Source organism: Lissotriton vulgaris, chromosome 3_1, assembly GCF_964263255.1.
Source record: "Lissotriton vulgaris chromosome 3_1, aLisVul1.2, whole genome shotgun sequence".
Lineage (NCBI taxonomy): Eukaryota > Metazoa > Chordata > Amphibia > Caudata > Salamandridae > Lissotriton > Lissotriton vulgaris.
The window spans coordinates 1,354,182,304-1,354,200,095 of NC_141689.1; the positions used below are offsets into that span (position 1 = coordinate 1,354,182,304).

Consider the following 17,792-nt stretch of genomic DNA (forward strand, 5'->3'; position numbering starts at 1 on the left):
TAACTATTGAGTTTGTTTTAATTTGCTTCATATGAGCATGAGCTATATAATTCGATGTTATGACACTGCTGTATTTGGAAACTCTTTGCTTTTGTGCTGCAGATGTGAGATGTCCAATTTTCTTTCCTACCCCTATTAATATGGAAGTGATTTCTGAAATATTACTGGCTGAAATTACTTGGCTCGCCTTCCTGGTTCGAAACTACCTGTGCTTGCAGGTTGACTCGAAACAAAACAGCTGGAAAAAATTGCGCTGTCACGTTAAAGAAAGATGTGAGCAGCATGTTCCATCATCCCGTTTCTAGAACATCTCCCCTTGTCACCTACACTTTCTGTTTGTTCCTTAGACGGTAGGGTGGTATGTGAAATGACATGGTTGTTTCATTATTTGCTATTGACTATGGTATAAATCCTGTACTGAAACTACAGTAGTTGTTTAGTTGCTCACATTTGTAATCTCTGTCTGTTTGGTCATTTGTACAGGAGCAGTTACGGTTAAACAGCATTGTGTGTCAAACATTTGTATTTTGTTATTTATGGTCCATCGGTGGTAATTTGACTGAAAATGTCTGGGATGCCTTTGATACCTTTGTCAGGCAACAATTTGAAGATAATACTGACGCAAAGGTAAGCAATTCAAAGTTCTTAAACAATAATTAATTATGAATATACCAATTTTAGAAAAGCAGAAGTTACTACATAAAATGTTTAGAAGACTGACTCCTGTTACATAAAACTTTCCATTTTTGTCTCTATTCCCACTGGTGAACTGGGCAATAATTAATTTCAAGTAGGAGACAAGACTGCAGATCATTCTTTGTTATTTACAGTGCATTTCTTCTCTGTGACCTTTTTTAACATATTGAAACATTGAAAATGAATGACACATTGCTGCAAGAGGAATTCCACACGAAATCCAGGTCGTTTTTTTACTGCATGTTTATTGCAGCTACAATTAGTAATATAATTGGATCCCTCCTCATAGGCTGCTGCTCTAACCAACACCAAAGGCAGCACCAGCCGTGATATCCAGATTCAAACATGAGCAAAACATATATAACACATTGAGTGCGTGACAAGGCACACACCATAACAAAAGATGCACAGCACATTCAAGGAATAACCCTCCATGAAAGAACACAGAGGGTAGAGAACTCTGAGCAGAATGCCAAGCCAGAGGGAGCGCTCCCTCTCCACAGATGTTAGACCTGGTATCTTTGCGCATGATTTGCCCTGTTTTTTTGCCTTCTGGCCTCCTATTTTGACAGTGTGCTGAACTTCGTTTTTGCTCGTTTTTTGAGTCTGGGCTTTTTTTCACTACTGACCAGTGCTAAAGTGCATGTGCTCTGTGTGTAAAATGCAAAGGCATTTGGTTTCTTCGTGGATGGCATATTTGATTTACGAATAAGTCCCTAGTACAGTGCATTACATGTGCCCAGGGCCTGTAAATCAAATGCTACTAGTGGACCTGCAGCACTGATTGTACCACTCACACGAGCAGCCCTGTCTCAGGCCTGCCACTGCAGAGCCTGTGTGTGGGCATTTATTTTTATTTTAGTGTAAGATCCACCAAATCGATTATTTTTAAAGTTGGGTCTTCCCTGGTGCCAAAGACCAGTGAGTTTTCTTATCTGGGTTTGATGTTCAACTCCTCTCTGAGTTGATGTCTCTTGGTTACAGGAAAAAATAGGACTTTGTCAGAGCGAACGCCGCCGTATTTATTTTTGTCACTCGGTTAGGCAGTAGACCCACTGTCCCAATGGATAACTATCTGGACCAGGCCTGGGATCCAACTGCCCAACAAGATTATTAATTATTAATTATTGCCTGGTCTTGGATAATTTTCTTGGTATAAATATAGCAGGGATTGTTTTTTTTTAACTTAGGTAGAGGTGATTTACGTAAGAATCCGGTCAATATCTGTAAGCAGGACCACAAATGGGTGAAAGATTTTTTTTTTAAAAGGAGGCAGTTGAATAGGGAGGGGGATGCTTTAATGAAATCTAGTGTTCGTCGATATGTCCTCCTGAAAACTGTGCCTTCTGAGCCTTACCTTTTGTGTGTTAAAAGTAGGTATGATCACTTTCTACTTACTAGTTTCTGGCTGGACCTATTTCCCTGCTTATTAGCCTACCCGCATGGGAGAAATAGGGGTGTTAATCTTATGTCCTGCAGCTGTGACAGTAAGTCTCCGCAGGACATGCTACATTTTATTATGTTTTCTAGCTTCTACAAATTACCCAGGAAACAATACACATACTGAAGTGGGCTAATTTTACACCGGTTTGCCCTGCACTCATATACTTGCATGTGCTTTCAGGAGATATCATTCTTAACATTCTTGGCTTTTTAAAAGTTGCTGTTAGGCTGAGAAACAGCTGTGATTAAACCCCTGAAGGAAGTGACCCAACTAGGGCCACCTGGATCACTCTCGATCTCCTCTTGTCTTCAAAAAAATTAAGAGTCTATGACGCAGTAGAGTAATGCAAGCAAAACTAGTTTTTCTACAAAGTACATTGCAGAGGAGTCCAGTCTGACCAGCCTCCTATGATAGCTGACAATGGACTGACTCGAACAAGCATAAAGTTTCATTATGTATGTTGCGGAGCCCACAAAGACCTGCCTACCATGGAAAAACACTGGTAGATGTCGTAATACAGTGGGGGGTACAGAACATAAGTTTCGATTCCACAGTCTGGTACTAGCTATGTACTGCCCAAGGTCGTCTGGCTTATCCTTCCTACTAGGCAGGTGGGAGAGGGCCTCTACGCAGAAAGAAAGGCATGCGTTAATGTGCAAGATTAAACATCTGAGAAATTAAACTCACCAAGAAATATTTCTTGTGATTGATACAGTAACAATTTTGATTGTAATACAAAATTCCGTCTAGGCAGAAAAAATGGTGGCACAGATGTCAACCTAACTTTCATAACATTTAGCAAGAATGGATTATAAAATAGCTAAATAAATGCTAACAAAATACCAAGTAAAATACGAGTAATATGGCAGTTATACGTTTCAATTCTAACAGACTCTCCTTTTAGCATTGTTTAGCTAAAACGTCTTTATTCTTGCTATCAGGTAGGGGTCTTTACAATTCTAGAACAGGAGACAATTTAGAAAAGCAGACACTAACATGTCTAGTACGTGTATATATATATCTTTAATATCTTTAATACTGAGTTATTGATATACTTATTGAATCTTGGTGTCTTTCCCTCTAGATAGTCAGGTTCCCTGTTATCTAGAGGGCCAAATACTCTTTTCTAGGTGACCAGAAATAGTACTTGTGTAGTCAGCCATTTGCTTGGCCAGTCAAGTTCCTTGTTGGCCATTTTTCCATCGATAGATTTAACTCCTTACCTTCTCCAATTTTGTAAATATTGTTATTTAATATTTTGTACACACCTTTTATCAAATTTTGTATGATATTTACTAGCACTGTTTTTACACTGGGTGTTTTTAGCTATAAAGAATTTTACATATTGTAGTCTTACGTTAGTATCAAATGTTTTTACAGTGTTTTAAGAGATATATAGAAGGACAGTGTCCTATCTCTTACTGTTTGCATTCATACATTAAATACACAGGATACTTTGCAATATGTAGGTTTAGCACTTTATCCCCATTTCCCTTATTTCCCTATGCACTTTAATATACTCCACTTGACGCAGGCTTGGAACCAGTCTAATTTGTATATATTTGCACTTATGAATCAGCCTTAGATCCTCCAGTCACTTTAAATACATTATGTGTGAAATTTACGTTTTTTTCTAAATGAATTTATCCTGGAATTGATTATATGAAATTATCACAATTAATACTTGTGGAACTATATTGCACTTTTATTGCATAGTGTTGTATTTCATTGTATCCAGAATGATTGTTTATTTGATTTACACACTATTTGCGAAATGTGAAAAGTCCGTATGTAGCACTACACTCCCACAGACAGGAGTAGTATGTCTTTCATTTCTTTGACATTCTGACATCATGTGACTGGGCGGGCTGATTGGGTGTGCACTGCATTATAAAATTAAAAAATTCTAACTGGCTCACTTGCATGTGAACAAGGGCTTTTCAAGCCCGAAACGCGTAGTGCCCTCTTGTCTACCGACTATCTTGCAATAAAGAACCTGTGAAGCGCATTTGGTGGTCCGTCTCCTATGTTTCCTCGCCGGTCTGACTCCCGTCTGACTCGGAAGTGGTGTTTGGAGTTTCCGCGCATATATATATATATATATATATATATATATATATATATATATATATATATATATATATATATATATATATATATATATATATTCACTGAAAAAACATAGGTTTTACAGACGTTATAGTTAGGAGTTAGCATTTAAAAAACCTTAGAAATTCACAGAAAAAAACCATAGGTTTTAGGAACGTTATAGTTAGTTGGACATTTTACTCATAAAAAAAGATAAAAATTCCACAGTTATAGTTAGTTGAGCTAACTATAACTTGCGCCCCCGCAATGCACTGCTGATCAAGTCACATATTACATCATTCATGGCATGATCAGTGACATCACCGATGACATCTCAAATGACATCACTGATGACATTATCCAGTGACTGTGTGTTTCTGTAAAGTTTAAATATGTTTTATATACATATCGGCCAAGGTGTATTGAAGAATGACTGGGTGTATAAGTGTCTGGATGGAGTATTTAGTAGGTGCGTGACTGACTGTATAAGTGAGTGAATAAATGTGTCTTACGGAATGCATGGGTTAGCGACTAAACTATGTGAATGTCTGTATCAGTCTGTCTATTGCTGTATAAGCTGCTGCATTGGTTGGTGAGTAGCTACATGAGTGTCTATATGGGTTATTGATTGGTTGCCTGAGCATTTTTATGGGTGCCTCAGTGTGTGTGTGTGTGGGTGGGTGGGAGGTGTGTGACTCGCATAGATGTGTGAGTTCTTTATTTACTGGGTGTTTGGGTTCAAAAGTGCATGTGAAAACAGCTGTAAGGGTGGTTGAGTGTTTGTATGGGTGTGTTGGTGAGTGAATGAATATCTCACTGCAACATGGCCAAGTAACTAAATACGTAAAACACAGTGCAGGTGAGAGTTGGAGTATTTAAATGACTATACGTGAGAATCAGTGATTCTGAGAGTGGCTATATGGATGAGTGTGTACTTGTATCAGTGATTGCATAAGAGAGTAAGTATATGTTAGTATCTGTATGAATAAGTGAAGTTGTCTGTGTATAACAGTATAGGTGAGTAAATAGAAGTGTGTTTTATTCTTTGCATGAGTGTCTAGTTGTGTGAGTAACTCTGGATGAGTGGCGGTGTGTGAGTGTTTGAATAGGTGTATGAGTGCCTATAATAGTGTTGTATTGATGAGTCACTGCATGTATGAATGACTGTATGGGTGAATGAATGGATGTGTGTGAAGACCTAGAAATCAGTGAGTGCGTACATAGTAACTGGTATTGGTGTCTCTATTATTTTGAAAATGGTAGTCTATATTTGAGAGTGGGTGTATCAAAAGTTTTATTAAGGTGTGAGGAGGTGCATCAGATTTTCAAGTGGATGATGTCATCAGTGGTGTCATTTGAGATTTCATCTCAAAAGCTCCCCCCTCCAGGTGCTGGAGAGGGGAGCTTCTTGTAGCCCAATGATTTCTGAAGTGCAGAGCCAACAAGCCTTGGCAACAACAAGTTAACTCCGTGCACAGGGGTTCAGTCCCGGCAGCCCCGACGAGGGATTCTGCTCTCCAAATTGCAGGGAAGACAGGTCAAGCCTCTAGGGAGTCACAGAACCACAACCTGTGATGCTGAGCCTCGGGATGTCTGTGGGACATCCGAAGCAACATACTGGTCAGCTTCATTGCTGTGCCTGTAGATGTAGGGGAGGGACTCCTTTACTCCAAGTTAGATTCCTTCGGGTGTCTTTGATGCCCACTGACCTTTTGGAGAACCTGGATGAAGCACAGATACAGACGACACAGAAGACTTGAAGAACAGTAAGACCAGCAGCATCAGGAGTTTTCCTAAGAGCAGTCTCAGTTCCAGTCGAAGCCCAACAAAGTCCAAGTGTTCAGACGATTGAAGAGTGACACAATTTCTGATGGATACATCTGCCAGTGGATTCTTCACCTTGTGACTATCCCCTGCGCCAGCAGCATTCGGAAATTTTTCGTAGCTCTTCACGCAGACGAGGACGATGTCACAAAAGCATGGCTCCGCTCGCGGCTCAGCTGACGTCATCGGAGCCATAAGAGAGCCTCGTCAGTGTGATGACGCCAGTTCCCTTTTTTCTGCGCCGTTGATGCTAACGTTTTTCTGTGACTCTCCATGATTTACTAGTTACTTTGTGTTTCTAGCTTGCTTCTTTTGTATCTTTTTTAAATATGTCATCGAGGAAGTCGGGTTTCAAGCCCTGTAGAGAATGTGGGAGACGTATGTCCTCACAGACCCCCACGAGGATTGTGTTTGGTGCCTTTCATCAGATCACGATGTCAAGCGTTGTTCTTACTGTCGCAAGATGAACCCTAAGGCTTTGAAGGAGAGAGAAGCCAAGTTATTCATAGCTAAGATGAGAAAAGAGAAAAGAGGTTGAAGAAGATCGAGGTCCAGGTCCAGGTCAAGATCGAGATCGAGGTTGAAGTCGACGTCGGGTCATGCTTCGAATTCAAAGAAGCACAAGAAAAAGAAAAGACATAGCTCTCGGTGCCGTTCAGACACGAAGACGACGTCACCTGAACCTCGACTTTGTAAGGACTTTGTCTCTCCTTCACCTTCAGGCTCAGGTCAAGGTACTTCTGTTCATTCGGCTTCGCCTGAAGCTTTTCCAGTGCATTCTCCGACGCCGGCTCAGTCTCCGGCTCCAGTTGATGAAGCTCAGGTTCCAGTTGAAACAGTGGCTCCATTGGCTCCACCGTTGGCACCGTCTGGCCTGACTCCGGTAATACCTCAGCGTGAGAATGTCCCGGGGACCTATCCACCTTTTCCTGGCCCAGGTACTGATCCATCACATTACTTGAATGCAATGTATGGAGTCTTTTCGAGAGCTATGCACCCCTCTGGAGCAGCTTCGGGTCCCATGGGTCTGATGGCCTTTAGTTTGGGAGTTCCTCAAGCTTATGCCCCGGCTCCTTTTATGCCATTTTTTCAGCGGCTCCATCCTGGAATTTTCCCGCGCCGAGGACGTCGATGTTGTATCCTTCATCTCCGGCTCCGTCAGTCCAGCCTCGCTCGACTCATGCTGTGCCACCGGATCCATGTTCAACGCCGGCACTGGCTCCATCAGAGTCGTGTCTGGCACCGCCGACGTCGGTACCGAGGATAAGGTCGAGGCGTGAGGCACAGAGAGTGTTGGAGGAGCAGTCCTATCGGGCAGAAATTGAAATGGAGGAAGGTGAGCTGAAAGAGTCTGATGACCTATGTGAAGGATTGAAGGAGGCAAGTGGATTGGATACATCCCCAGAGTGGAAACTTTTCACTCTGCTGATATTCCTTCTAAGGATGTGGCTCCTTACCATACAGTTATTAAGAAGGCAGCAGAATTTCTAGATCTTCAGCTTCCAACAGCTGAGTATGAATCTAATATCTTGACTGAGGTTCTACATTCACCCTCCACTGTGATAGAGCCATTATTTCCTTTTAATGACGCTATCACTGAACCAGCTACGGAAGTATGGTGTAAGCCCTATTCAGCTCAAGATTTGTCGCCAGAAGGTACCGGGTGGCCCCAGGAGACCCGGAATTTCTTACTTCTCATCCTTCTCATGAGAGCCTGGTGGTTCAAGCTGCTTGTTCTAAGAGATCATCTGGAGCTTTTCCTCAAGTCCCTGGAGACAGATATTCTAAGAGGATTGATCAATCGGCTATAAAGGTATTTTCATTGGCTAGTATGGCCTTGAAATCTACAAACGCCACCTGTCTTTTGGGCCATTACATACATTCCCTTATGGATTCTGCGAAACAGCTTGCTCCTAAATTATCTGATGAGGACAGGAACATTTTTGCGAAGTCCTAGCGGACACTCAGGCAGCTGCACGCCAGGTGATACAGAGTGGTCTGGACACTGCGGACTCTGTAGCTAGAATAATGGGTTCTTCGGTTGCCACAAGGAGAAGTGCTTGGCTCAGGTCATCAGAGTTTTCTCCGGGTGTTCAGGCGACTCTTCTTGACCGCCCTTTTGATGGTTCTGGGCTGTTTGGAAAAAAAGCAGATGGGGCCTTACAAAGGTTCAAAGACAGAAAAGCCACCGCTAAGTCCTTGGGCCTGCAGGCGCAGCCTAGAGGCTCCATTTACAGGAGATACAGAGGTTTTGGACGGTCATTCTTTCGGACCAACAAGCAGCCTCAGCAGCAGCAAAATACTCTGCATAAGTCATACAGAGGCAAGAACAGGGGACGTCCACATGGTCGTCAGCCCTCCTCCTCCTCTTTCTCTACCCCCCCCTCTTGCCACAGCAAAGCAGCCCTAGATCCACCATTCTGGATCATGTGGGTCCTGTGGGGGTCGGCTTACCCATTTTCTACAAGATTGGGAATCGGTCACTTTCAGACATTTGGGTTCTGAATCTTCTGGAAAATGGGTATGCTCTTCCCTTTGGGGAATTCCCTACAAATTACCCTCCTTGCCAAGGGGCATGTTCGGAGGCCCACCTTCTTCATCTGCAGGAGGAAGTCCTTGCATTACTGAAAAAAGATGCGATTAAGGTGGTTCCGGAGCAGGAAAGGGGTCAGGGATGGTACTCCCGGTATTTCCTGGTTCCCAAGAAGGATGACAGGAAACGTCCAATCAAGAATCTCAGGATCTTGTATCTTTTTCTGAAGCAGGAGAAGTTCAAGATGCTCACCCTAGAGCAGGTTCTTCAAGTGCTGCAACAGGAGGACTGGATGGTGTTGATCGACTTGCAGGATGCGTACTTTCATTCCCAATCCTGAAGTCGCACAGGAAGTATCTCCGTTTTACGGTAGGGTCTCAAAATTATCAGTTTGCGGTTCTTCCGTTTGGACTTACTACTGCACCTTGAGTCTTCACCAAGGTGATGGCAGTGGTGGCAACCCATCTCAGGAGGTCGGGGATTCCAGTTTTCCCCTATCTGCACAACTGGCTGATCAAAGCAGAGTCGCCAGAGAAGGTGCTTCATCATCTGCAGGTTACAACTCAGCTGTTGTACAAATTGGGTTTCTCGATAAACGTGCCCAAGTCTCACCTGGTGCCCTCTCAGCACAACCTGTTCATAGGGGCGATACTGGACACTACTGTGTGTCGAGCATTCCCACCTCCACAAAGGATTCTCGACATACAGGAAATGATTCCCTTGTTTTACAATGGAGCGGTCATTCCAGCCCTGAAGGCCCTTCGCCTGCTCGGTATGTTTGCTTCCTGCATTCTGTTGGTCAACCATGCACGCTGGCACATGAGGGTACTCCAGTGGTGCCTCAACAGGCAGTGGTATCAGCACAACGGAGATCTCAGGGAGTCAGTCAGGATCTCCAGAGAAGCTGCAGCGGATCTGTCTTGGTGGAACGTGGAGGGCAATCTGTCTCAAGGAAAGCCCTTCCATCTACCTCCATCGGTGGCCACAGTAATAACGGATGCATCCACTTTAGGGTGGAGTGCTCATCTGGGGGACCTGGAGATCAAGGGTCTTTGGTCTCCAGAGGAAAGGTTGCTTCACATCAACCTTCTAGAGTAGCGGGCAATACTTTTGGCGCTCAAGGCCTTCCTCCCTTCCCTTCACGGTCAGTCGGTTCAAGTCCTGACAGACAACACTACTGCGATGTAATATGTCAACAAGCAGGGAGGAGTGGGGTCACATTGTCTCTGCAGAGACGCTCTGCGTCTCTGTTCCTGGGTTCAGGACCATCAGAATTGTCTGAAGGCAAATCATCTGACCGGAGTTCTAAACGTGCGTGCAGACATTCTTAGTTGGCAGTTATTTGTCGACCACGAGTGGAGGCTTCATCCGGAAGTGGTTCGTCACGTCTTTCGGACGTGAGGAACTCCTCAGGTAGACCTGTTTGCCACTCACAAGAATGCTCACTTCCCGTCGTTCTGCAGTCTCCAGTATCTGATGCAGGGAGCTTTGGGGGACGCGTTTCAGTTGAGTTGGGACTCTCAACTCCTTTACGCGTTTCCTCCCATATCCTTGATTCCTCGGTTTCTTAGGAAGATTCGCTAAGACCGGGTCCAAGTCATATTGATCGCCCCGGATTGGCAAGAAGAGTGTGGTACACTGATCTTCTCTATCTCTCTTCGCACCCTCTGCTCTGTTTCCCACTCAGGGCAGACCTCCTCTCGCAGTCACAGGGGCAGGTTCTACACCCCCACCTCCAGAGCTTGCACCTTCATGCCTGGAGATTGAACGGGCAACCTGAATTCTTTCTCTCTCCCGCCTGATGTGGTGGACGTTATTTATTTAATCGGCCAGGCGACACTCCACCAAGGCTGTCTATTCCTATAGGTTGTCCAAGTTTGTCAATTGGTGTGGGGAGAAATCTATTGACCCTTTGAGGGCTCGCTTATCCAACATCCTTCAGTTTGCTCTCTCTCTAGCCCAGCAGGGCTTTGCTGTAGCTACTGTGAAGGGCTATTTATCGGTTTTGTCAGCCTTCATTCGCTTGTCGGTACAGCTGTTTTTGTTCAAGTCGCCCATTTTGTTAGCGTTCATTAAAGGCCTTACTATCAAGTTTTCGCCCACTCACTTTATTGTGTCTCAATGGGACTTAAATCTTGTCTTAACCTACTTGATGGGTTCTCCCTTTGATCCCTTGCACAAGTGTCCCTTGAGACTATTGTCTTTTAAAACAGTATTTCTTGTTGCCATTACCTCGGCAAGGAAGGGTAAGTGAGCTTCAAGCTCTGAGTTAGAAACCCCCGTTCTTGACCATTCATGCTGTTAGAATGGTACTCAGGACCAGGGCTGCTTTTCTGCCTAAGGTGGTAACTCCCTTCCATCTGGGGCAGTCCATTACCCTTCCTACCTTCTATTCTCCCCCTCACCCTTCCAAGGAGGAGGAGCGGCTTCACCGCTTGGACCCTAAAAGGACGGTGAGTTTTTACCTCGATAGGACTAAAGTCTTTCGTATGGATTACCAGCTCTTCGTGGGCTTCATTGGCTGCAGGAAAGGCAGAGCGGTGCAGAAGTGCACCCTTTCCAGATGGATTATCTTGTGCATCCAGACGAGTATAAGAGCTCACTCTACCAGAGCAAAGTCTTCTACATCTGCCTTGTCTAGATGTGTTCTTGTCGAGGACATTTGTAGAGCGGCAACTTGGGCTTCCCTCCACACTTTCGCGAAGCATTACTGCTTAGATTCTGAAGTGAGGAGGGACGGACACTTTGCGCGTTCCGTCCTACAGGACTTTTTGGTATAGAAGGGTGGACACCCTCCTCCGGGAGTGGGGACTGCTGTGGGACTCTATTCACAAGGTGAGGAATCCACTGGCAGATGTATCCATCAGAAGAACAAGTCACTTACTTTGGTAACGCTTTTTCTGGTGGATACAGTATCTGCCTGTGGATTCCTCACTGACCCACCAGAATCCCAGTTGACCAACCTTGTATACCTGCAATGTTGATAATTTCTATCTTACCTGCAATTTGGAGGACAGTATCCCTCATTGAGGCTGACTGGACCAAACCCTTGTGCATCACTTCAACTTGCTGTTACCAAGGTTTGTTGGCTCTGCACTCCAAAGATCTTTAGGCTACAAGAAGCTGCAGCCTCCAGCACCTCACTTCCTGAAGAACCGAGTCCTCCCTGCATCTCCTACATCATGGACCTCTGACTTTGGTGAGCTACTTGAGAACCTCTTGCGACTTCTGTGCTACCGGCCTGCGGTTCCTCTCAAGAGTCTTACTTTTTTTTTTTTTTTTAAAACCTTTATTTTGCATCAAAATCAGAACAAATACGGGCCTACAACCTACCGGCCGGCCACGGAAACAGTAAAGCGCCAATGCTACGTTACGGCGACACAGTAATATCACTCATTGAAGCAAGCAGTAAAAAGGTTACACTGGAGTTATCGATGTACCATGTCTCAGAAGCAGTGAAGGTTAATTTTAAAGGTTTTCATCGCTACCATTAAGAGCAGGTCATATTTATCCGTACTAATAAAATTAAGAGAAAAGAAACGAGGTCCGTGTAGGTGGGACTCACTATAGACACCTTTACCAATCAGCACAGTTCGCAGCATGCAGGACCCAACCAGAGGATGGCCACAAAGTATGCACACCCCTAAAGAGGACGCAACATCCCAACTAACACCACGCTACCACCCATCCCCCAATATGCCTAACACGGGCCAAGAGGAAAGAAAAAAGCATATAATAGCAAAAAAGGCACCATAGAAAAAAAAACGAACTAAAAGTTATCCCCCCACCCTACACACATGCAGAGGCTACGGCCTACCCCCCCCCCTAGCAGAGTGTTTTGCTCCCCATAACCCGAAATATAGCGAGAAAAGAGAAAATTGAGAAGGAGGAAAAGACATGGAAAAGGGAGAAAGATGAAAGAGCACAGTTTACCTAGAGAAGAGTTCCATTAGGAAAGAGAAATAAAGGAACATAAATCACAGAAGACCGGGGGAGGGCCATAAGAACATGTCCAAAACTGTCAAAGTACATCATTCCGGCCACCCTTACCCCGACTCCACCACCAATACAGTACCAACATATGAAATCCACCGGCAGTCCATCAGTGTCCCAGCAGTACAAGGAAGACAGTTCCGAAGGGAAAGGGGACACCCTCAACCTTGCCCCGTACGGTAGGATGCAGCGACGCAGTCCAACTGGATCGAAAACGACACAGGTGAAATAAGGGGATGAAGAGGCCTCGTCAGGATAGGAGATTGGTCCCACACGTTCATCCAGTCCGTTGCCGAGAAAACATCAATGACACAAGAAGCGTTGCAAGGTGCGGGGTCACCCCGTACAGCCAGTCCCAACATTCGCCACCAGTCCAAGGAAGGAAATTGCATTCCGCTAGCCGCCATTGAGAGATCTTCAGAAAATGGCGCCCGATACCGTCTTGCCAGCCGGAAAACAGCCGCAGACATTCCGGGTCTACCCAGGGGTGTTCTCTCCAGTACGCTTGCAGGATCGGAGTTCCGCGCCGTCTCCATGTCAGCGGGGACCGGGGCAGAGGGGCCACAAGGATGCTTCACCGGGTGTGGCGTAGCGGCCAGACGCTGCGGATCGTCACGAACAGACAGGGGGGCCGCGGACAATATCGCGTCCACCCGACCCCCCAGTTCCCCAGCGTCGGCGCGCAGGTCAGCCCTCAAGGCGGACAGGGCGCTCAGGATATCACTTAGCCGCAATGGCGCCGAGGGGAGAGAGGGCGCAGCATTGTCCTCCAGTCGGTGCAAATTTGTGCAGTGTCGCGCCGCCGGTCGATAGCTCTCCTTGCCCGCATTCCCAATTAGCTCCAGCTGGTTCATGATAAAGTAAGCCCAGACGGGGGGGGCGCAGGGCAATAGTTACTATCACCCCCGCAGCAATGCTGTAACAGACCCAGTCCCGGGTGTTTACCTTCGGGGATTGAAAGCAGGCGACAAGATGGCGCTCGTCCCAGCCCTGCAGCGAAACAAAGTAGCGGCGGATGCAATGCAGGTCCCAGGGAGTGCTACAATGTTGCGTCTGGGGCTTCTGCGCGCAGGTCGGAGAAAGCGGCAAGCAGGGCTCCAGAATCAAGAAGCTGCTGCGAAACACGGCAGCCAGCCCCGTCCAGCAGCCCCCGGCGATCGTCGCTGCACACGGGCAGGGCGCACATCAAGAACAAGGACGCCGAGCCTGCCTCGCCGAGTCCGGGGGAGGCGAGGGCGTTGCAGCGCTTCCACTGCCGGGAGCCGACTTCGAGGCACAGCGGCAGGATCAGGCTGCCCTCCCGGTTCCGCCAGCGCCGATTAATCCAAGAAGTGCGTGCAGGATGTCGCGGAAACCAGGAGAGCAGTTCAGCGGTAAGCGGAGCCGAGGAGTCAGGCGGCCATCACGGTCGCTGGCCAGGCTCCTCCCCCTCAAGAGTCTTACTTTACTTCAGTGGGCTGCCCTGCTTGCTCAGGGCCTGCTCTGACTCTCCTCCACTTAGTGATTCCATTGGACCTTGCTGGTCCCAACGCATGGTCCTTTTCTTTCTTCATGCCAGTTGTGGCTACCAAGGCTTGTTGGTGCTACCGCAGGTTACCGACCATCTAGACACAGACATCCGAGGTGGAACGGCTTGTGCAAGGCTCCTGGACTTCCTCAGCATCACCTGGTCCTCACAACTGCAGCGACAAGGTCACCGTTGTCTCTTCTGAACCTCTCAACATCAGTGGGCTTTGTTCTTCAGTGCCCCCTGGTCACATCCTAGTGGCATAGACTCTGTCCCATCTGCTTGCAGGTTCTTCACTTCAAGAATCCACCCTTGGATTCCGATGGACTCCTTTACAGTCTTCTCCAGAGGCATCTTCTTTGAAGTCTCTCATTGGCGTCTCTGGCAGGTGCTGATGTCACTTCACCCCTATGCACAAGAGCTTCCCTGGTGCAGGTATCCTGGTACCTGGGGCATCCACTGGTGAGCTGGCTCTCCAACCTTGTGTCTTCTAAAAGGTTTATTCGGGATCCTCCGGAAAGTGTCCTTCTCCTTTAAAACTGTAACAGCGACTTCTCTATTGAGTTTCATTGGGCATGCGGCTGTGTTTCCACTCTGCACACAGCCTTTATGGGTTCCTGAGTACATACAGTAGGTTGTTCCTTGTGTCCCCCAGCTCGTCTGAGTCTTCTGGTCCAAGTCCCATTCTCCTTTGCAGTTCGTCTTACATTTTCTTAATATATGATTTGGTCTCCCCCTGGAGACCAGTGTATATTGGTGCTACATACCTGATTATTTTGAAGTATTCTTGTGTTTGGTATTGCTATCTCTGGGTAGGAGCCTACCAATGTGTTAGTGATTGTGTTCTGTAAAAAATAGACTTATTTTTATATAAGCACTGTGTGCTTCTTTTTCATTTAACTTACGCTATTGAACAAAGTTGGTAAACCAAGCTGCTTTACACTCGTTCTAGATCAGCCTAAAGGCTGCCCTCCACAGCTATCAGTTTGATAGTTTTTTTATGGTTATCAAAGACCATTAAAATCACCATAAGGGTTGCCTGGATTAATGCAAGGTGCATCACTTTAATAAATGTGCACCATATAGTAAGCCAGCCTCATACATGCTATGTGTGTTCTTATTGAACTATATATTTATATATTCATGTCTGATTTTCAGTCACTGCCGCTGGGTACCTCAGAGCAAGAATTTGCTTTTATGTGCTCCATCCAGGTGTATGCGCTCAGCCAACCTCTTTCTGGCCAGATTCCCTAGGATTCAACATTGCCTAATGAGGGGCAGGTCCTTTTCATTTTCTGTAACTTCAGTTTGGCACAAAGTCCCTTTGGACTTACAGTGCATCTTAGATAATCCCCCCCTCCTCCCAGTTTCAGAAGAAACTGAAAATGTGGCTTTTTAAGCAGGATTAGTGTTACTTCTTCCAGCTACATTTCACTGGAGGTGCAGAACTCCAGGATACTCCTTGGAGTAACAGGTCGCTTTAGAAATGTCCTTTACATTTCATTACTGTTCTGTCTGGTACACCTTGTGTTCAAATATCACAACAGGATACCCTTTTCTGAAGTTTCCAGGGGTTGGGTTGATCTTCATCTAGACCTACCGGGCCAAGTGTGAAACCCCTCCACCTACGCCACTTTCTTGCAACAGGCTGCTGTAGAACCATCTTGACTTACTCTGTCAGGAAGGGCCAAGTGTGGTCTTCTGTTTCTGCTGTTGGCAAGGCTTCATTTTCCTGCTTTCAGGATTATATTAGTATCAGCCTCTTAGGATACTTTTAGTCGGATAGCAATACCTTGATTTCAAATCAGCCATGTTGTTTATTGAGGGTGCGTTATCGCTTTCTTTTTGTTCTCCCTAAATTTTTTGTTGTATATGTATCATGGGCTTGTTTCCAGCTCCATTATGTCCATGTGTGTATATATGTATACACAGGTATATGTGTATATATGTTTATACATATTTAACGATAACTCTGTTATATACAATAATGCAAGATGTAAATTATATATTTACAGATCTTATTATGAAATGCAGATGCTTCTCTTTTCACTGTATGTTTTAGGTATAGCTGTAGGTTATACTTTATAGGTATACTTATATACATATTTATACATATATACACATTTGTCATATATATATATATATATATATATATATATATATATATATATATATATATATATATATATATATATATATATGTTATGAGTATAGATCTCTATATACACAGAGCACTGGTTATATACACCTAGGCCTATTTGATCAAGATTTATAGCTTATTCAGATCTGTATAATGGCCATCTTTCCATCTCTACATGTTTTGCATGTTGTCAGGGGTCAGGGCCAGACTGGGAACCAAAACCGGCCCTGTCAAAGTGCTCGGCCGCCCCCCCCCCCCCCCCGGGGGGTTGGGGGTGTGAGCGAGCTGTTTGCCACGGCTGCTTTCAGCCGATTTCGTTACAGCGCCCGATATTGCAGATATGCTGCAAAAACGGACCTGTAACAAAATCGGCCCCCAGGGGCCCAAAACCGGCCCCTAAACCTGGTGGCCCACCGGGAAAATGCCCTATGCCTGCCACGGCCAGTCCGGCCCTGCATGTTGTGCGACCTTAGTAATGGTTACTTGGTCTAATAGTGTGTTTTTCCAAGGACAGACTTTGATTTGTATCAGTCTTTGTTCTTGTTTTGGTCTTCCCAATTTTACGATGAGTGCGTTTATTCATCCTGAATATAATGTGGCTATGTTCTGTAGGTCTTTTTCTCTGGGTGTATCAGGACAGTTTTCCCTCATATACTTTTTTGCTGAAGGAGGGAACTGTAGTTTTCATGACATTCGCTATTGCCTATGGTCTGCCTTGTCTATTTGAATTTGAATTTGAAATTGAATTTATATAGCGCGTATATCACCCGTAGGTCTCATAGTGCTTGCAGAGATTCAGTAAGAGAACAGAGGGAAGGGCAGACCTAGAGGACCTAAAAGAGCCAGGTTTTCAAGTTTCTGCAGAATGTGTTGTGATTAGGGTCTATTCTAATCTGAAGGGGTAGGGTGTTCCACGTTTCTGGGGCTATTTTAGAAAAACATCTGTCCCCATTTCTGACCGTGCAGACTTTCGGGACCGTTAGGAGGTGCTTGTCTGAGGAGCGGAGGGTTCTAGTCAGGCAGTAAACGTAGAGTTTTATTTCCAAATATTTAGGTCCTTGGCCATTGATAGTTTTGTGGACTCTGCAGCATATTTTAAATTTGATGCGTTTTTTTATGGGGAGCCAGTGTAGTTTCTGAGACATGGGGCCGATGAAGTGCGGGGGGGGGAACAGATCGAGAACCAGCCTGGCCGCTGTATTTTGCAGGGTCTGAAGTTTTGTCAAGAGACTTTCATTGATGGCGGTAAGCAGAGCATTGCCGTAGTCCAGGCGACTTACAATTAAGCCATGTATTAAGGGCATGCGGGATAATATGGGGATCCACTTAAAGATCTTCCTGAGGTTGCGCATCAGTCCAAAGCTGGTGTGTACTACGTTGTTGCCAACATGGACAGTTTATTATCGATAGTGACTCCCAAATTCCGAACTGAGTTCTTCTGGGCAGGGCAGGGGCCTAATGTTGGTGGCCACCATTCATCTGACCAGTATTTTTGCGCGTTTCCAAACAGCATTATCTCGGTCTTTCCGGCGTTAAGCATCAGGTAGTTGTTGGTCATCCATTCCTT

The 17,792-nt window shown here is 45.4% G+C and overlaps 1 protein-coding gene across 1 annotated transcript in view; it reads left to right on the plus strand.

Annotated features, from left to right (window-relative positions):
- DNAH6 (dynein axonemal heavy chain 6) overlaps positions 1 to 17,792 on the plus strand; it is a 2,460,712-nt gene that overhangs the window by 1,255,780 nt on the left and 1,187,140 nt on the right. The window contains exon 37 of the mRNA XM_086961829.1: positions 484 to 627. Within this exon, the coding sequence (XP_086817955.1) occupies positions 484 to 627 (144 nt within the window). The remainder of the gene's footprint in view (positions 1 to 483; positions 628 to 17,792) is intronic.